The sequence below is a fragment of the Chanodichthys erythropterus genome, chromosome 3 (genome assembly GCF_024489055.1).
Source record: "Chanodichthys erythropterus isolate Z2021 chromosome 3, ASM2448905v1, whole genome shotgun sequence".
Lineage (NCBI taxonomy): Eukaryota > Metazoa > Chordata > Actinopteri > Cypriniformes > Xenocyprididae > Chanodichthys > Chanodichthys erythropterus.
Window position 1 is genome coordinate 58604876 of NC_090223.1, and position 22031 is coordinate 58626906.

The 22031-nt window shown below is 42.3% G+C and overlaps 1 protein-coding gene across 4 annotated transcripts in view; it reads left to right on the forward strand.

Moving 5' to 3' along the window:
* The first annotated feature begins 438 nt into the window (after positions 1–438).
* The window catches only part of LOC137006100 (NACHT, LRR and PYD domains-containing protein 12-like), a 114556-nt gene continuing 92963 nt past the window's right edge, over positions 439–22031 (forward strand). For all 4 annotated transcript variants that reach the window (XM_067366548.1, XM_067366557.1, XM_067366566.1 and 1 more), the window contains exons 1-5: positions 439–557; positions 1797–1875; positions 15484–15555; positions 15630–15767; positions 16417–16464. In XM_067366548.1, coding sequence (XP_067222649.1) covers positions 15525–15555; positions 15630–15767; positions 16417–16464 — 217 coding nt within the window. In that variant the 5' untranslated portion in view covers positions 439–557; positions 1797–1875; positions 15484–15524. The remainder of the gene's footprint in view (positions 558–1796; positions 1876–15483; positions 15556–15629; positions 15768–16416; positions 16465–22031) is intronic.

Consider the following 22031-nt stretch of genomic DNA (forward strand, 5'->3'; position numbering starts at 1 on the left):
AGTCATGAATCCAGAATGAAACAGTTGTTTTAGGATACAGAGGTTTTACTTGAAACCTAAGCAAGAGATCTCAGAAAATAAAATCAACAAAATCAGTAAAATCACCTAGAACAAACACAAGCCAAAGTTTTTTCTTTTTTCTTAATAGGCTATATGTAATTGCTCATACAATAAATAATTTGATTATGAACTATAATAAACAACAGATCAATTAACAAGACTTGTTAATAAAACATTAATCTGTCTGTTGTAATTTGTATTTAGAAAACATGACGGCACACTACAGACACAATATGATACACTTATGTTGAAAATAAATACGTATACTTTACTTAATTTCGTTTGACATTTGTCATTCATTGAAACTAACGTGGGCGTGGTTTGTGAGCGTGACATGAGAGCATAATAAACTTCCTTAAAACTGCTCCAAAAACGCAGGAACGAACACCGCGCAATCGAGGCGCTTGTGAACTGGTGAAACATACGTTTTTAAATCTATGATCCCTGGAATATCGCATGACGAATCTGTCTCCGTCTTACATCTGCTGGAAATCCAGGTAAAACTATCTGCGCGCTCCCGCGCGTCCCCAGTTGATCCGTGTCACCGGCATCACTCTTTAGCGTTTCCCCCCCTGAATGTGTGCGCATCCAGTGTTGTTTTTATACAGAAAACCCGTCTATAATGAACTGCACTTCTACAGCATTTATTAATCTTTCTTTGATAATGTTAGTTTCAACATTACGTTACTAAAATCTTGTTAACATTAGTTAATGCACTGTGAACTAACATGAATAAAATGCCCTGTTGAAAAAAACAGCATACTGGTAAGGTAGGTTTTGAACTGGTCTAGGACCAGCTCATACCAGAACCTTATCAGCATATGCTGGTTTTTCAACAGGGTGAACAACTGTATTTTCAATAACTAATGTTTACAAAGATTAGTAAATACAGTAACAAATGTATTGCTCATGGTTATTTCATGCTAGATAATACATTAGCTAATGTTTAATTAATGAACCATATTGTAAAGTGTTACTAACTTCTCTGAAAACACAAAATGTGGGTGTGCAGTAAGAAGTCAAATATGGTGCATCCTACACAAATCTACTTTGCGTCAGAATATTAGAAATCATTTAGTCAGTTACTTTACATAATTGAGGTGGAAGTTCATATGAATTTAGCTGTAAATGTTTAACACAGAGAAAGATCTCCAGAGGTTATTTAAAACACACATGATACATAAGATATATCGAAGGCAAATTAATGCAGCTTACTGGCAGCAATTTTGAGACCTTTTTTTGTTAAAATCTTGAGTAAATTCATGAAGTTTCTATTGGTTTAAGAGAAGATGTTTCTGGATTGTGCAGCTGGATAGGAGATGTCCTGGAGGAGGTCACTGTTCAGGTCTGTGTTGATTTAGGCCTTGAGACCGTCTCCACAAATCTCTGTTTCCTGATATGACCGTGATTTATGCATTAATGTCACAAAAGCATTACTTAGCCATTTGATCTCAAAGTTTGTTGAACAAAAGATGGTCTTATTTATTGATCAGCTCTGTCATTACAAACCCTAATTTGAGGTTCAGCAGGCATGGGCTCCTTCAGCAGTTGTGTTTTGGATCTCTGTGATCTGTGAAATGTGGTGTTGTGTTCATTTGATGGGCTTCGTTCATGGATAATCCTACAGCACTGTTTTCTGATAATGAATCTTTCTGAATAACACACCAGATCAGAATGAGTGCGTGTGTTGACATGTCTATCATTCTTCTCATTATCATGTCTCGTCCTGAAAACAGTTGCTGGTTCTGTAGAAGTGAAGGAAAATCCAGAGCTGCTGTTCAACACGACAGTTCAGAGAAAACGGGAAGATCTGAGGTGAGTTTCATCTTTCTTCAGTTGTTTTCATGTATGTGTGTCATCTCATGATGTGTCATTGGTCACTTCTGAGACTTTAATGCTGTGCTGAAGTCATTCTGATTCATTTAAACTTCTTTATATCATGATCTAACAGATGATCAAGTGGGTCTTTGTAAGCAAATCACAGAAAGCTGCACATTCTAATATTGTGACACTGTATGACACTGTATTGAACACAACAGAGTTATAGAAATATTTACAGCTCCCAAATATTAAAATCACCCATTGCAAAAGTAAAGTGTCCATAAATGCATGTAGTTTGTTCAGTTTTCAGTGTAGATCCATGAAGTGTGAGACTGGAAAGACTGAATAACTTTATATCATCATAATAATGATTCATAATGAATTCACACATAATCTGTGTTTTCATGCATGTGCTGAAAACCTCTGAATCTCAGAGACATTTATCTGAAGTAAAGTAACCCTGAAACATGATCCAGACACAAAGCTTCTTTCTGGAAACCCCTCCAGCTGTAAATAGACTTTCAGCATTAACCGGTTTCATTTGTTTTCCTGAAACCGCCCTGCTTTAACTGGTTCTGAAGATGAACATATTTCTGCAGTGGTTTCTGCAGAAATTAACTGCAATTATGTTGTTGATGTGACAGTGCATATTATTACTAGTATAGGTAATGGTTACCACTAATGCATCATGGGATAATGTCTTTGTCACTGAAACAGAAGGCAGGTACTTAATAAAACACACAATTGAACATTTCTTCAGGGAAAAGAGTCATTTGTTTACTTTGATCCCAGCAAGTGATTGACCTCAAAGAACTGAATATTCAAACATATTATGAAACAAATCCTGAAAGATTTGTAAGCCAGTTTACTGCAGTAAACACAGACAGACAAGAGAGTGAACACTACTTTACATCATGATACCGAGATATCTCTCTTTATCTCTCTTCACTGTCTATGGGTCACTGCTCGCCAGTGCTGCCAAACCCCTCCCTCTGAAAATCTCTAGGATCATCCTCAAAAGTCTTCATTTTTCACAAATAAAGTATAAACAGGTCTGCATATGTGTATAAAAAAAATCCCCATTTTAGGGACACCCATTAATGACAACTCAACAGCTCAACAGTAAAGTGTGTGAACTTGAGCACATTTTATTTTATATTATTTTACATTTGATTAATTATTTCTAAACAAAAAACTCCTTCAGGAGTGTGTATTAAGTTGTCACTCTGTAAACAAGTTAACTCTTTTCTAAAACCTTTTTTTCTATATATCATAAACATGATTTTATGTTTTTATATATTCTTTTATCATTTATTGATAATAACAAACTTTTTTTAAACATTTAAATGCTGTATATAGGCAACATCGTGCGCAATATAATAGGCTATAATATATTAATATAATCATTTCTTAAAAGGTGCTAAAGAGGATCTTTTCGTCGACTGAGAAACCAAAGACTGTTAGTGAGTTTTTGAAATGAGTGCATGTGTAAGAACAACCTCCCTCATTCACAGCTCATTTCGAGGGAACGCCTCCCAAAACACAAGTATTGGAACACGAGTGTTTACCACCGGCATTCGCTGTATCGTGTTAGTGTCACGGTTCATGAATCCGCTGTCTCATTCTGGTGTCTGTGTGATGGTGTGGGTGTGTCACCTGATTGTTTTGTGTGGGCGTCGCCGCTGATTGTTGATCAGCGGCAGCTGTGAGCAATTACCATCTGCCTATATAACGCCTTGTCTTTCGTCTCTTGTTTGTCAGATCGTTGTACGGTGTCCGCGTGTTGTTTCCTGTGTTGCTTGTTGTGTGTTTCCCTGGACTGGATTTTGATTCATTGCTTCCTGGTTTTCGTGTTCTCGTTGGATTACTCTCTGGACTTCACGCACGGATTACTTCACGGACACTGCTCTTCGGTCATCACTCTTCACGGATCTTCACCGCCCATCGACGTCCCTGTGTTACCACTCTCCTGCTGACTGTTATATGTTCTTTGTGTATGTTGAATCTGACTACCTTCGGTGTGAAGCTCTATTAAAGAGATTTAACTTGCATCTGCATCCTTCCTTCATTCCGTGACAGAACGATCTGACCAATATGGATGCAGCGAGTTCAGCAGCTTTAACGGAGTTCATCAACCACAGCATCTCCCGCATGGACCAGCAGCAGGAGAGCATCACTTCCACCGGACGCGCTGTCCAAGCGCTGGTAACACAGGTGTCCGAGCTCTCCCGGGAACTTCAACAACTTCGCGCTCCCACTGCGCCACCCACACCGCCTGTTCCCCCCGCGTCGCTGGAGCGACGCGATCTACCGGAGCCCCGCCTGCCTGTGCCCCAGAGTTACGCCGGTGAGCCAGAGTTTTGCAGAGCTTTTCTGAATAAGTGTTCCCTGCATTTTTCTCTGCAGCCTCGTACATTCGAGCATGAGGAATCCAAGGTGGCGTTCGTACTTACATTGTTGACTGGGAAGGCGGCTTTATGGGGAACGGCGGTGTGGGAGAATAAAGACCCATGTTGTTCCTCGTTCCAGGCACTCTCCGCCGAGATGAAGAGGGTGTTCGACCGTGCGGTAGCAGGAAAGGAGGCCGCTCGACAGCTTACCGAACTCAAGCAGGGAAGCCGCACGGTCGCGGATTATGCCATCCAGTTCCGCACCCTCGCGGCGGAGTGCCGTTGGAACGAGGAGGCGCAGTGGGATGTGTTCCTGCATGGGCTGGCCGGCCGTATTCACCGCGAGATTTACACCCTGGACCTTCCTCAGACTTTCAACGGGCTGGTTGATCTCGCTTTACGGGTGGATTCCCGCCTCCAGAAACTGGAGTTTTTGGAGGTCCCCAGCACCAGACTACAGGGAGCGGAGGGCCGGACGGCCAGCGCTGCTAATACGGTCGGTCCCGCCACAGATCCTGAGCCCATGCAGGTAGGGAGAGCTCGGCTTTCCCGGGAGGAGAGAGAAAGGCGGAGATCCCTGGGCTTATGCCTATACTGTGGAGCATCGGGACATCTTCTCAGGTCTTGTCCAGTAAAAGACCAAGCCCGATAGTAAACTCGAGGCTACTATCGGGCGGGATCTCCGCTGAGAAGTCCTCACCATCACCTCTTCTCCCGGTAAGACTGAGATGGGCGTCTCACAACATCACCTGCAATGCACTCGTTGACTCCGGGGCTGAGGGGAACTTTATGGACACCAGTTACGCACTACAGCATGGACTACCCATCTCTTCACTTACTCACCTGGTTACAGTCAACGCACTCAACGGTCAATGCCTTCCTAACATCTCTCAGATCACGGATTACGTCACCCTCACCACCTCCGGTAACCACAACGAGAGGATTCAGTTCATGCTTTTGGACTCACCGCAAGCACCCGTAGTTCTCGGACACCCCTGGCTCACCAAGCACAATCCTCGGATCGACTGGCAACTCAACACCATCACCGAGTGGAGCACTTTGTGTCACAGGTCTTGTCTTAAGTCTGCTTGTCCCACTGTGTCTGTCTCTGTGTTACAGGAAAAGGCTGCGGATTTGTCTAACGTGCCCGCGGAGTATCTGGACCTGAAGGAAGTGTTCAGTAAGTCCCGTGCTGCTTCTCTCCCTCCGCATCGTCCCTATGACTGTGCCATAGACTTAGTTCCGGGTAAGTCTCCGCCTAAGGGCAAATTATACTCTCTGTCTGTTCCCGAGAGGGAGGCCATGGAGAAATACATTTCTGATTCTCTGGCAGCTAAGTTCATCCGCCCTTCCTCTTCTCCAGCGGGGGCGGGGTTCTTTTTTGTGGGGAAGAAGGACGGATCTCTGCGACCTTGTATTGATTACCGAGGGTTGAACAACATCACGGTAAAGAATACTTACCCTTTGCCGTTGATGTCTTCAGCCTTTGAGAGGTTGCAGGGAGCGTCCGTTTTCACTAAATTGGACTTGAGGAACGCTTATCATTTGGTCCGCATTAGGAAGGGGGATGAATGGAAGACCGCTTTTAACACCCCTAGAGGGCACTTTGAATACTTGGTTATGCCCTTCGGGCTTTCCAACTCGCCCGCGGTCTTCCAGGCACTCGTCAATGACGTGTTGAGAGACATGGTTGATCAGTTCATTTATGTCTACCTGGATGACATATTGATATTTTCGTCGTCTCTCCAGGAACATGTTCAACACGTCAGACGAGTGCTCCAGCGTCTGCTAGAGAATGGGCTTTTTGTCAAGGCGGAGAAATGCGAATTTCATGCACAGTCTGTTTCCTTTCTAGGGTACATCGTCTCGTCCGAGGGAATTCGCATGGATCCTGACAAGGTTAAGGCTGTGGTGGATTGGCCAAGTCCAGATTCCCGTAAGGCCCTACAGCGGTTTCTGGGGTTTGCCAATTTTTACCGGCGTTTTATTCGCAATTTCAGCCAGCTAGCCGCGCCTCTGACCGCCTTGACCTCACCACGAACGACCTTCAGGTGGTCAGATGCAGCTCAGGTTGCATTTGCCAAACTGAAGAGCCGCTTCGTTTCGGCTCCCATTCTTATCGCCCCTGATCCTTCGCGTCAGTTCGTGGTGGAGGTCGATGCGTCAGAGGTGGGGGTAGGAGCAGTTCTTTCCCAGCGGGCGCCCTCGGACGAGAAGATGCATCCCTGCGCGTATTTTTCTCATCGTTTGTCTCCCGCTGAACGCAATTATGACATTGGTAACAGAGAGTTGTTGGCAGTCAAATTAGCGTTGGAAGAGTGGCGTCATTGGTTGGAGGGATCGGGGGTGCCCTTCATCGTTTGGACTGATCACAAGAACCTAGAATATATTCGATCGGCCAAAAGACTCAACTCCAGGCAGGCTCGGTGGGCACTTTTTTCGGACGTTTTGACTTTGCTCTATCGTACCGCCCGGGCTCCAAAAACATCAAGCCCGATTCTTTATCTCGTATTTTTGATCCATCCGAGCGCCCGTCTACTCCCGAGTGTATTCTTCCTGAGACATTAGTAGTCTCCACTCTTACATGGGAGGTCGAATCGAAGGTCCTGGCGGCCTTAGAAGGGGTAATGCCTCCGCCCGGGTGCCCACCGAACCGTTTGTTTGTGCCGGAGGAGTTAAGGTCCTGCGTCATCAAGTGGGGGCATTGTTCCAACGTGGCTTGTCATCCAGGGGTTAATCGAACCAGATTTTTGGTTAAGCAACGATTCTGGTGGCCTGCTATGGCTCGGGACATCCGCAGTTTTGTTTTGGCTTGCTCGGTTTGTGCCACTGGTAAGACGTCCAACCGCCCTCCAGATGGGTTACTCCAACCGCTGTCTGTCCCTTTGAGACCCTGGTCCCACATCGCTCTAGATTTTGTCACCGCCCTCCCACCCTCCCAGGGGTACACGGTCGTTTTGACCGTAGTGGACCGGTTCTCGAAGGCGACTCATTTCATTCCCTTGACCAAATTGCCCTCTGCCAAGGAGACAGCGGTTACTGTCGTAGACCACATCTTTCGGTTACATGGCCTCCCGGTAGATGTGGTGTCCGACAGGGGTCCCCAGTTTGTGTCCAAATTTTGGCAGGAGTTTTGTAGACTGCTGGGCGCGACGGCTAGTCTTTCCTCTGGGTTCCATCCCCAGACCAATGGACAGACCGAGAGAGCCAACCAAGATTTAGAGCGATGTTGCGATGTTTGGCATCCAAGAATCCTTCCTCCTGGAGCCAACAACTCTCTATGATTGAGTACGCACACAATTCGTTACCAGTGTCTTCTACGGGCCTCTCTCCGTTCGAATGTAGTTTAGGTTACCAGCCACCTGTGTTTCCCAGTCTGGAATCCGAAGTCGCGGTCCCCTCTGCTCACGCCTTTGTCCAGAGGTGCCACCGCACTTGGAACAGAGCCCGCGAGACTCTGTTGCAAGTGAGGGCGCGCACCAAGGCTAAGACTGATCGCCACCGGTCAAAGCCTCCCGTATACGTCGTGGGTCAAAAAGTGTGGCTTTCTACCAAGAACATTCCGCTCCGTTCCGTTGCCAATAAGTTAGCTCCCAAATTCATTGGCCCGTTTCCTGTCACTAAGATTATTAGCCCAGTGGCAGTCCGACTCAAATTGCCTCCGGCGTACAGGAGGATTCATCCCGCCTTCCATGTTTCCAAAATTAAGCCTGTTTTTCACTCGCATCTTAATCCGCCTACTCCGGTTCCCCCACCGCCGCGGCTCGTAGACGGGGAACCAACCTATTCGGTTAATCGCATTCTGGACTCGAGGCGGAGGGGACGCGGATTCCAGTACTTGGTGGACTGGGAAGGTTACGGTCCGGAGGAGAGAAGTTGGGTTCCTGCTAGAGACATTCTGGATCACTCCCTTATCGATGATTACAATCGGCAGGTAAGGAGTTCTGGGAACGCCGTGAGGCGTTCCTAGGAGAGGGGGTACTGTCACGGTTCATGAATCCGCTGTCTCATTCTGGTGTCTGTGTGATGGTGTGGGTGTGTCACCTGATTGTTTTGTGTGGGCGTCGCCGCTGATTGTTGATCAGCGGCAGCTGTGAGCAATTACCATCTGCCTATATAACGCCTTGTCTTTCGTCTCTTGTTTGTCAGATCGTTGTACGGTGTCCGCGTGTTGTTTCCTGTGTTGCTTGTTGTGTGTTTCCCTGGACTGGATTTTGATTCATTGCTTCCTGGTTTTCGTGTTCTCGTTGGATTACTCTCTGGACTTCACGCACGGATTACTTCACGGACACTGCTCTTCGGTCATCACTCTTCACGGATCTTCACCGCCCATCGACGTCCCTGTGTTACCACTCTCCTGCTGACTGTTATATGTTCTTTGTGTATGTTGAATCTGACTACCTTCGGTGTGAAGCTCTATTAAAGAGATTTAACTTGCATCTGCATCCTTCCTTCATTCCGTGACAGTTAGTGGATTCATTATGTCGGACTCACCGCAGGTAACTCATAATCTGCAGTTGTTACTCCTGTCTCCTGACAAAAACATTGCATGCGGCGCCTGTAGAGTGTGGAAAGTTACTGGAGCGCAGCCGCGCACGTCTCGCACAAGGAACGTCATGGCAGTGATTGACAAGCAAGAGGGCCAATCGTTTACGCGATGATCGCGTAAACGATTGGCTGATGTTTTTAAGGCCCTACCTTGTGCACAGATGATGTATATTAATATTATTCCTTTCAGTGCACCTAATAAATAGTCTTTTATCAGTTAGTAAAGACAGTTTCAAGTAATATTGCAAAAATGTATAAAACAAAACATCCTCTTTAGCACCTTTAATTCCTCCCCTATTTTGTCATTGTTAATTAAAAATAAATATTATTATAGGCCTATCCATTTCTAATAATTCCAGTTCACTATGGTCAAGCAGGTTGTTTTTAACTCGTGGCCATGATAAAATATGTTGTTCCCTGAACACAGGATCTCGAGGCCATGACTTTACATTGATTTTACATTGATTTATTATCACATCCCCAAGTTATGTTGCGGAACCGCACATGATAGCTGTATTCTGTAGCCATCGTGTGGAGAGTTGTTGCTCATCATATTCATCATATTTCAGTCATTTTGAGTCCTTGAGTCCATCGTTCATGAACTTCCAGGTGGAGAACACTATGCTTCGCACCTGGACTGTTTGTATGTTTTGCTACATGTTTTTCCACAGTTCTGTTCGGATTATTTTTTTTAATCAGAATTCTGTCTGGATTACTCCATTTCTCACTGCTGATCTTTGAACTGGACTGTTGTCATTATCAAACTCCTGTTATCTGTGAGCTTGCCACTGGGCTGCTGCGAGCCCACCCTGTTAATGTCTCCACCACGTTCGGCTATTCTGATGGGTGAGTAACCGCTCTCTCAGTCGGTTTCGCTGTTCGTTTAATGCTTGCTATCTGGGTGTGTTGTCTCCTATTTAGTCTGCTGTTTTTGGTGAAGTGTCATTTAGGCTAAAGTGGTTTTTGCCTGTGATTGGCTCGCACTTTTTTTTTCTTTTTTCTTCTCTTATCTGCCTCATTTTTTTATCTCACTTCCGTAATGGATATTGGATATTTACCATCACAGCTAAGGGCTTTGAATTGCCACCCGCATCTCGATTCTGTGACGTATGAATTCTGCCGGAGTCTAGGGATTCTCCGGTGCCCACGATACATACACCGCTCACAGTGTGTCTTCAGGAGTACATTTTGCTCTAAGCCTGATGCCCTTCTGTGCATCTGGACTAACCATAGATTGTCGTCCATGCCCAGACAATTACCCGCCAGCTATACTATACATCGCTCTTTAATCTATCTCACTGATGCCCAGCAATGACTCGCGCAACTTAATTTTCATGATTCCAATTCATTTGAATATATGGTATTGAAGGCTGACTCTCTTATAATCATCTTGCTCTATCGTCCTCTTTTTTCTGAACTGTTAACCCTTGCCTGTTTATTGTCATTTCCCATTCTCCTGCTTTGTGACTTCAATATTCATGTCAATACCGTTTGCTCTAACACTAATCAATTACTGTCTGTTTTTGAATGTTTTAATCTGACTCAGCATGCTCATTTTCCCACCCATACTCGTGGTCATATCCTTGATCTTATATGTACATCCAGGGTTGATATCTGTTCCATCTCTTCCTCTGACACTGGTATCTCTGATCACAAACTTCTTGATTTTAGCTTAAGTCTGCCTATGCGTAAGAAATGCCTTAAGACTGTTCTTTCATACCGCAATCTGAAAGCTATTGATACTGCATCATTTATCTATTTATCATTATCATCATTTATCTATTGATACTGCATCTATTGTTTCTTTGAACCTCTCTGATGTCTTTGATATTTCTTCTCCCTCCATGATATTATCTAACTATCACTCCATAATTTCTGAAATCTTACAGCAGCATGCTCCTATTAAGACCAGAAGTGTCCCTTCTTCCCACTCTTCTCCTTGGTATACCCCTGAGCTCCGTATTCTTAAGGCTACTGGTAGACGGCTTGAACGTCTCTAGAGAAAAAAAATCAGACTTACTGTACATTATTTAGCTTTTCTTGATAATCTCAAAATATACAAATCTGCTCTCATCTCGGCTCGCTCTAGTTTTGTCTCTGCCACAATTAATAAATCAAGTAACAGGCCAAAAGCATTATTTAATACAATAAATAAGCTTACTAAACCTCCACCCCAGGACACCCTAGCTTCTAATGAGCTTTGCTGTTCTTTTCTGGATTTTTTGCTTGGAAAAAACTGATGCTGTCCACCAATGCTTCTCTACTGATACAAAGCTCAGCTATCCACCAAATCTATCCAGTCAGTCTCTGTCTTGTTTTTTTTTTGACGCCCCCATCTTCTGTCTCTAAGTTGATCTTGAACTCCAACTCTTCATCCTGTCAACATGATCCTGCTCCTACTTCTCTCCTGAAACTTTGCCATTCTTCCATCTCTGCACTTATCTCTCACTTCATCAATACATCTCTTACCTCTGCTTCATTTCCTCTGCCACTCAAAACTGCTGCAGTTGCCCCTGTTTTCAAGAAACCCAACCTCGACCCCATCTAATTACCGTCCTATTTCAAATTACCCTTCATAGCCAAATTACTGGAAAGCACTGTTGCCTCCCAACTCTCTTTGATCCCTTTCAATCTGGTTTTTGCCCCCTCCATAGTACTGAAACTGCACTTGTAATGGTAGTGAATGATCTACTGCTTTCTGGTGACTCTGGTTCTCTGTCTGTACTTATGCTACTTGACCTCAGCTCTGCCTTCGATACCATCTCCCATGAATTACTTATTTCTAGTCTCTCAGATTTGGGTATTTCTGCTACTGCTCTTGGTTTTCTTCCTATCTCTCTGACAGACAATTCTACATCTCAGTTAAGGATTTTCGATCACCTACTGTCCCCCTGAAGCAAGGTGTTCCCCAGGGATCCGTTCTCTGGCCTTTATTATTCATAATTTACATCATAACACTTGCTCAGATTTTACAACGTCATGGTTTTAACTATCACTTTTATGCTGATCACATTCAATTATATTTTATCTGCACACCTGCTCTACTTCCCTAAACAGACAAAATTTCTGCTTGTGTGAAAGATTGACTTAATTAAAATTTTCTGAAACTTAAAGGGGTGGTTCAATGTGATTTCAGTTTTTTTAACTTTAGTTAGTGTGTAATGTTGCTGCTTGAGCATAAACAGTATCTGCAAAGTTACAGCGCTGAAAGTTCAATGCAAACGGAAATTGTGACGAGCAGGGCGGGCGAGAGCCGTGAGGGAACGGTGCGAGGCCGGTGACGCGAGTGATAACGAGCATCACCTGCGAGGCGTGCCGGCCTCGAGTCTCTCACGGAGGAGCTCCGGAGGCATAAAAGGAGGAGTGACATCAGTGAAGGACGAGAGAGGACCAGGCCTGGACTTTATGTTATGGTTTTGTTGTTTGTGTGGCCGGCAGACGTCCGCGAGGGTCTGCCGGCATTACATTCGTTTTGTTCTTTGTTTATTTTGGATTAAAGTTTTGTTGAATGTTCGCCGGTTCCCGCCTCCTTCTTCCCACATTTACGAACTGTGTTACAGAGATATTGTCTATTAAAGTTTAATGACTACAAACACAACCGGTTTTGGACTACAACGGGTTGGTGACATCATAAACCCTCAAACATGCCCCTGGGAACAGTGGGCGAGGCCATGTGGTGCAGCATGTGGAAGCGAAAGAGTTGTGTACACCGGACGCACACATGCGTGCGACGCGACAAATAATAGAACCCATTATAATCTGTGATATTTTCTACACTGGATGCGGGGCTGAAGACAGCTTCCTGAATCTACACGAGTTCAATGCTGGATGGCTATTACTAAATGCACAAAGGCTTGTACTGAAAGATGAAGCAGTACCCACTTTAAACAGAAGCTGCTGTTTATTGGCTTCAAACTGTAAGTACTCTTTTAGACTTATAGTTCTGTTGCTTTTTTTGGTTGCATAAAAGGACATCTACAAAGAGCAACTCGTTTTTGTTTCGCTAGCCAGTTAGCTATATTTTACAAACACCAAATGTCTGTTCATAGACAAACAGTTTTTCATGCTATAAATTAAACGCTACCTTTACAAAAATGCAACTACTCAGTCATGTATTCGGCTACAGTAAAGCTTTAATCAGGATAAAACTGTATATTGAAAGCTAACAAACAGCAGTGACAGCATATTTAAACACTTTGACACAAATACAAAATGAAATACCATTCATAAACATCCTTTAAAAGCCGCAATTGTGATTTACCCTCTTCATTTGTGTTTAATTCGGGCTTTATTTGATACAGCAATATACTGTAGACGGCATTATTTTCATTTTGAATGAAGAAATGGATGGTAAAGGGGGGTGTCGTTTCCGGATGCTTCAGCGAATCACAATACACTGGGCCAGCGGCCAACCTGCTAACCAATTTGAGCACACTACGTATTTCGGAGGGAGTGGCTTCATTGAAGCAGGAAGTCAAACGAGCCATTCATATGACAGTGGAAACAGAGGTGTAGAATAAAGGTAAAATATATGAAAAAAACAGCGTTTTCAAAAAAACGAAGCATTAAGACATGTTAAACTGTGCCCTAAGAACACAATCAAGCCTGGAAAAAAAAACACCGAACCACCCCTTTAACATGGACAAAACTGAGATCATTTACATTGGAACTCCCTCACTTACCAGCAATATTTCTACCAATATCACCTGTGAGATTGCTGGTTCTCACATCAAATCATCTAGTACTGTTAAAAATGTAGGTGTAATCTTTGACTCCATCCTTTCCTTTCAGTCTCATATTACCTATATTACCAAATCTGCATTCTTTCATCTATGTCGCATTGCCCAGCCATTACCTTCATCAGTACCAGAGACGCTGAAACTGTCATCCTTGCATTTGTCTCATCACGCCTTGATTATTGTAATGCCCTTTTCATTGGTCTACCTTCCAGCTCCATTTCCAGATTACAATACATTCAAAACTCTGCTGCTAGAATACTCACTCATACAAAATCACCCCAATTTTGTATGATCTCCACTGGCTTCCAGTTGCCTACTGTATTAAATTCAAAATTCTCCTGCTGCTTACCTTTTGTAACATGCTCATCCCCTACACCCGACTCGCTCACTACATTCCTCTGACTCTGGCCTTCTCGTTGTTCCTCGGCATCACCTCTCTTTAATAGGTGGCAGATCATTCCGTACTATTGCACCCAAACTCTGCAATTTTCTCCCCCGCTCACTCTGTTGTGTTAATAATATCTCTGAATTGAAATCATTTCTCAAAACTCACTTGTTTTCGGAATGTTATACCTCTGATTTGATGGATTAATTGCTCTGCTTAATTAACTAATAGTTCTCTGAATGTTATGGTATGTCTCTTAAGTCCTGTTTTGTATTTTATTGCGCTTGATTCTATTCTTCTGTATGCTTCCCTGTCCATATAATGTTCCTTTACTCTATCTTCAAACTATTGTTTTTCATCATTGTCTACTCGTATTATCTCTTCCTTGTTAAATGTACATTGTAAAGTGTCCTTGAGCCCTGGAAAGGTGCTATATAAATAAAACTTATTATTATGATGATTATTATCATTCATCAGTCAACTGTACAAAATGACATACAATAGTCTGGGACAGGGCATGTACATTAAATGTGTTTTATGAATTATAAAAATAATAAATGATATTAGAATAAATTAATATGTCTAATATTGTCTTACAATATAATAATTATCTGTCTGCCAAGGATTGAGGATTGAGTGTGAACGTGAGATTACAGCAGGGTGTGGCCAACCAGTGCAAGAGTTTCATTGCCCAAAATAAAAAAATCTCCAAAAAAAATCAATAATTTTATTTAATTATATCCAAAATAGCTCCTTGTCGCAAAACATTAATAAAAGTTGCAGGAATAATGAGAAAGTAGCTAAATTTGGCAACAAAATCCCCAAATCGGCAACACTGCTGCTCTTATCAATCAGAACTATACTATCAGAAAACAAATGCAAACAGACAGTGTAATGTATTATGTTAACACAAAATAGGAAACTGTCTCTCCGAAACTATTCACTCATTCAGCCATATAGGCTATGCCTAGGAAACAGAAATGATTAGTTCACCTCTCGAGTACCTACACCGGTCTGAGTCTTTCAGTCTTTTGTCATGGTTTAGGCACAGAATGACCCTCCGAGGTCACAGAACTGCTCTTCTAGGCATCAGCTTGTCAAGAAAAAGTCATTCCATCATCCAGTATGCCAGTTGTTCATCTTTCACCAATACTGAATTGCAACCAGAATACCAACACACATACAGATACAGAGGATGTGTAGCTTCTCCAGGGTTGAAGTTTATTAAGCAGGATATTTCCCCAAAACATATAGACAGACAATATATGTACAGACAATATTCATCATTATTCTCTATTGTTTGAAGATGAAAAGGAAAATAAATGCTTTAACATATAATTCCATGATTAAGTAAAATTTCAGAGGAAGTATTTAAAAAATCATGTAATGTGTAGAAGGATAATATTCTTCATCTTCTCCACCCCCTTCACATTTAATAACTCATATTTTATAATTGTTGCTTGTTGTATATATAATCATAATATATTTCATAATTGCTGCTATATTTTATTTACCTGTTTTTTTGTTTTGTTTTTTGAAGCGCCTTGATCTGTTGATCAGCATTGTGACACACGAGATGAGATGGAAGAAGACAAGCTGAAACACAAGGAAGGTATGAAGAAAAGAATATCAGTAATGTTAAAGTTGTCATTTAGGAAATGTAATTAATCTCTGTCTCTATTCCAGTCCAGATGAGCAGCAGCGCTCACACTGGAGTCAGTGTTGATCTGAATGCTCAGACGGGAGCAACTCTAAATGCTCCTGTATTCGCTGGAAACAACATCACAGGCCCAGTGACCTTCATCATGAACCCTGCAGGAAACGGTACTATCACTATAGCTGTGCTTACTGAGACACATTAGCAGTCAGTTAATAGCTTGTTGAGTGAAATAATGCTCCATGATTGTGAAGCCTTTTCCTATAAAGGTCATGTAAGAATTAGATTTCTCTTACTCTTCAGTTAAGCTTCACTCCCTCTGAGTTATATATGGTCAGCGGCCGTGGGAAGAATCAATACATGAACAGAGTTATGTCACAAATCTTCAATCTTTATTGAGCAGTTTACACAATTTATACCTTCCATAGAAAATGTATCTGTAAAATGAATCATTCCATACTCTGAAATTACAAATATGGAACATAAATGTGAACACAGAAAAACAGGAACAAGGTGGCTAGAAATAAGAGGAAAAGAAACATATCACTTGAAAAACAACTCCTTATAAGGCAATTATGGAAACATACAAAAGAGGCTGTGTGACTTCTTCACTCATGCATATTCTCTATGGTGACTGAACATAAAGGAAGTGAATGGTGACTTATATTACATTCAGGAAGAGAATAAAAGGGCTGTAAGAGGCCTCTAAATCTCACAGTTCATTTTCAGGTCATATTTTTCACAGGCAGACATACTTTAGTTACAGGATTTTCTTTTGTGTATCCGTAAAAATTATATATTTTTCTCTCCTCACAGAGCCACAAAATATTACAGAGACAGCAGAGAAACACAAAGAAGAGCAAGGTACCATCTTAACAGTCATATTTTCTTAAGGCTAGTTCACATTGCACCATCAGATGTCAACCAACACCAGTAGACAGATATTGTCAGATATCAAGTCTTTTCCCTGTTGGCATCTGTTAGTGTTAGTCGGTGTTTGTTTTTACCTACAGAACATGTTCATTCACTATTTGTCAGGAGCCGGAATGTGATCTGGTGATTGATCAGCATCAGTCTGTACAGTATGAACTAGTCTTTTTAAAGTGTTTCAGAAGTGATTTAAACATATCGGATGTATTTTGAACTTGGACACTAGCCCAGGGGCCTAATGTATAGAAAATCTGTGTGTTTTATCCTAAATGTCTGTATACACACAAAACTTATTCTCTTGATAAATCAGAGTTAGTGTAAGATTATTTATGACTTTTTAAATCTAAACACTGCCATGTAGTGGTTGGACAGGTCAGGGTGGGATCATTATTAATACTGGAACAAAGGTTAACCATGAGAAGTGATGTACTGTATCACCAGAACGTCCCAGGTAACCATGGTTCCCTGAGAACAAGGAACGCGTTCGAAATAGCTATAGGGAATGCCTCCGTGTGAACCGGTGTCTGAAAACAATATCAACTCATGACAATCCTATTGGCCGGCGACAGCCAATGACATCATCATAGTGTGACCCGGAAGTATATAAGGAGCACCTAGAGAACCAGTCAGTATCTTATCGTCCGAAGGGACTGTTCAGCAGGTAGCCCCGATGCATGACTAGGAAACGCAGTGTCTCGTTCCCTGTTCTCAGGGAACCATGGTTACATATGTAACCTGAGACGTTGCCTTTCGAAAGGGAACTCTAAACTGCGTTTAAAAATGCTATGGGGAACAATATACCCACGCCGCCATGCTTGAGGGGAGTGCATGCCACAAATGGCTAGACAAACGTCAGAACTAGCAGCTTCAACTGAAGTGCCAGAACCACTCCCCCTACGGGTCATACATAGGCTGCCAGTGACAGCATTCCCTATGGCCAACAGCCCAAGCTAAAAGCCTCAAAGAGACCTTCCGCAGAAAGCCTACCAAGGCCGCTCAAAGGCTTCTGGAACCAAGCTTCTTTTCAAAGAAAAGAGGGTACCTTTAAGGGAATGTGCCCAGGGGGCCAGAGGGAACCCTAGCCAGCCACTTGTCAGGGGATCGTACTCGACCCTGATTGCCACCAGGGAGGCCGACCTGGTCTACTTTTACAGAAACCTAGTCTTGGCCAACAACCTGTCTGATCAAAGAGTCTCAAATCACATTATTCAGAGAAGATATCCAGTAAGAGTGACTGCAAAGAGGTAGTAACTAACTCAGATTAGAGCGTAGAGACAGACATCCCAGAGAGCAGGACTCAGCTTAGCGCTTTTTACCCTAACCAATGAGAGGAGTAACTTTTTGCTCAATCCTAGGATCTATGCATGATTATTTGCACTAAGGAGGCTGTGCACTCTTAAGGAACCCAACAAGGGTAGTACATTTACCAGCCTGGGAGCTGATCCTCAATAGGGAGAAAGTGGGAATGGGGTGGGCTTAAAGGGTGGCCTGTGAAGGCCACACACCTAGAACAGCTTGCTTGCTGATAAGCAAGATCCCACAAACATGGAATTCGCTCCGAATGGACTGAGTTTAACTAGCAGATACGACTGTAAAGTGCCCACATATTACAGTTTACCTCAACACATTCCAACAAGCAGTTTGCCATCATACTCTAGAGGAGGTCCAAACAGGACCTGCGACTGCAGAATGACATGGGCATCAGCTAGGGAAAGTGTCTATACTCTAAGGGAGCCAAATCTGAGAACCAAACTTTCCAGTGAGGTTGACTAGTTTAGCTCAACCTGAGCACACATTTCAACAGGCAATGTACTCAGTAAAAACATTTTTTACTCTTTAAGCAAGAGGAGTACAAACTCACGCCATCATGCTCTAAAGGAGGCCCAAACAGGGCCTGCGACTCCAGAAAGACACGTGGTGTCAGCTAGTGGCAGTGTCTATGCATTAAGGGAGCCAAATCTGAGAACCAAACCATCCAGTGTGGTTAACTAGTTTAGCTCAACCTGAGCTAATCTTATCCACACATTCCAACAAGCAGTGTACTCAGTAAAAACACTATTTACTCTTTAAGCAAGAGGAGTACAAACTTACACCATCATGCTCTGAAGGAGGCCCCAAACAGGGCCTGCGACTCCAGAAAGACACGTGGCGTCAGCTAGTGGCAGTGTCTATGCGCTAAGGGAGCCAAATCTGAGAACCAAACTATCCAGTGAGGTTGACTAGTTTAGCTCAACCTGAGCACACCTTCCAACTGGCAATGTACTCAGTAAAATCACTTTTTCTGCGACTTCAGAATGACATGGGCGTCAACCTGTGGCAGTGCTAGTTTCCAAGTGAGCAAACTCTAACTGAAACATCTACCAACAAGCCTTGTAATACAACAAGCTATTGCGCTTTGAAGGAGGCCCAAACATAGCCTTCTACTTCACACAACACGAGCGCCAGCTTGTGGCAGTGTTCAAGCTCTAAGGGAGCCATATATGAAAACCAAACTATGTAGTGAGGTTAGCTTTATTAAACTCAACCTGAGCTTATACATTCCAACAGGCATTATACTCAGTAAAAACACTTTTTACCCTTACAGCAAGGGGAGTACAAACTACCTCACAAAGTCAAGCCTACTACTCCTGAACACACGGGTGCTAGCCTGTGACAGTATTAGAGTTACTGAGCTCAAAAAGTGTAGGGCAGGAATAAGAACTACCTATTAAAGTACAACAGCCTAGGGAGTACTATTAATCCAACCCTGAAATATACAGGGTGGGTACTTAACATCAGAAATTCTCACCAGAAACAGATACAATCTGTACTGAACCCTAGGGAACAGGAGCTTTCATAAAAATCTACAAGCATATCACTCAAGCTTGAACATAGTTAAAGGGGTTCAGGGGAAAAACTGAAGTCAAAGTACCACTAGATAGTTCTGGGGAAGTGGGGCCACAGCAACAAAGTTTCTATTCACATAGTGAAAAGAGGCTTAAACCGCCTGAGACAACAGCACCAGGGAGACTTGGCAATAGTCTGCTACCTTAGCTGCTATCTATTTGCACCTACACCGAAGGGACATTGGGCCTTGGCCTGATAACTCTGATAAGAGGAGGCCAGAACTAGGAAAAACTACACTCACATAATGGGGGTAGTATAAAAAGGGCATAAACGCTACTAGCAGACCACCTAAACCCTAGTTCTAGCCTAGGCCAGCTATAGCTGTTGGCCTATAAGGCCAACACATAAGCATAGATCTGCCTGGGGCTAAGAAACAACAGCCCCTAAAGCACACAATGTCAGACGGCCTGAAAGGCCAACACTACACATAGATCTATCTGAAGTTAGTGAAAGCTAATCTCAAAACTCTAGCATTTACCAGAGGAGAAAGCTAGTTAACCAAAAGGTGGCTAACGGTGCGGCCTAGTTAAAGCCGACAGCTGAATACATTTGAACGGTGTCTTCATTCTCTGAAGCCAACACATCCAAAAAAGGGGACAAACAAAGTACTACCCTAATAATATATCGTTCCAGCCAACCTAATGGAACTTCAGGAAACTATACAGATCCTATACAGGAAACTGATTATAAATATAAAGAAACCTACCAAGCCAATATCAGCAGGTCTGACTGATATGCTTACAAATAGACATTGGGTCTCATTCATGAAACATTCGTAAATATACGAGTAAATATGTGAGTGATTTGCGAGTAAAGAGACCTTCCCGAAAACTCTTCTCCTGATTCACAAATACTTCGTAAACGTCAGAAGTGATAGCGAAATGTGTGTGTGTGTGTGTGTGTGTGTTGAATTCCAATCAGTCGTAAATGGGATGCGTGTGCATGCTCATTCTCAATTACCATAAATCCCACTCATTAAATCCGACTGACAACTATATATGGGCATCATATTATGACTCCAAACGAAGGATTTTGGCCATTTGGGGCCATTAGTTTGCCCAGCTCTATTGAAATCAATTAATTATTTGATTAAAGTGCTCCGTTTGCAGATGCTATTACTGGCTCTCACAATAAAAGTAAAAAGAAAAAACGTATGTAATTACTATATATAATATTTTTTCAAAATGCTGTGTAATGTACCTTATTAACGCTCTCGGGTCGGCGGTCACGCCGGCGTGATCAGTGCGTTTTTTTTCTAAACAGTGTGAAAGAGACTCAAAATACTCCGTCAATGTTGCACATACAGTTAAGAGTTATACACCACTTTAATCTGTGGAATATATTCTTTTATTTGTGTACACTCAGAGTAACAACAAAATGTTGTGCTTTTTGTAAAATAAAGAAAACTAACATGATGCGTGATCTCTCGTCTCCCTCTGAACGAAGTCCAATCTGATAGTTCTCAGAAAATGAACTGTAACTTAGTGAATACTAATGAAAAAAAATTAGACTTATGTTTAAAAAAAAATATATAGAAATGTCAGGTTTTAAATCATGTAAGTCAAATCGAAAACATTCTGTGTTTATGTAATCTGTATGAAAAGAGAGCCATGTCAGAAATCCATGATTCAGCTCATTATCCGCTAATGTGGCCATGCCCACGGAGTCAGCGCTATTCAGACGCAAATCCTGAGTCAATGCATGCATTCATCGTCTCAATCGTGTATTTATTGTCTTGAAAAGTGTTTTGAATAGCCATAGTTAGCGATCTCTGGCCTCTGTTAGTTCAGTTATTTCCTGGATTGCCTATTCTTCTTTAGTGCTCAGGCATTTGTGGACTAAAGGTGTACAGAGCACCCTCCGGCTGCGAGTATGAATTCAAAACACAGCATCCAGCACTCATAGTAATGACAATAAATCCTGAATAAATATTACTCCTCTGACTAGAAAATTGACAAACATGAGAATCCATCAGTATTTCTCCAAATGTGCATGTTTTTAAGCTAAAAGCCTATATGAAATGCCATAGAGGTAACATAATTGTTCAGACACTTTGCATCACAGAAATACATTATATTTTAAAGAATATAATAGAATACCATTATTTTAAATTGTAATAATCTTTCACAGAATTGCTATTTTTCTGTATGTTTGATTTACACCATGATGAGATTTGAGACATGATCAACAGAGGGTTTTTTCACAGCCTACCTGTCTGAAAGAGCTCATTATTTATGCAGCTCATTAGAGCTCTTTATGCAATTTATATGTCTTCTCAGGTGAGAATCACCCATTATTCCCGATTATTCACGCCTCCACGCATACTGTGTTTCTTGACCAAAGATGTTTTAGAAAATTTAAATCTCTCTATTGTTTTATATGAACAAGCAGGCAGCATAATTTTTACCTCATTTTGAAGCAAAAACTCTAGTCTACAACCTCAAATATCCAGAAGTCTTGTGAACAAAGATTTAATATATATTTTTTGGCTTTATTTCAGTGACTTTTTTTTTTTTTTTTCAATAACCATGCATAAACGTTATTCCTTCAAAAACACAAACATGTACATATATGTTCCTCACATATTATTGTAGCCTAGTTTGTGCTGAATACAG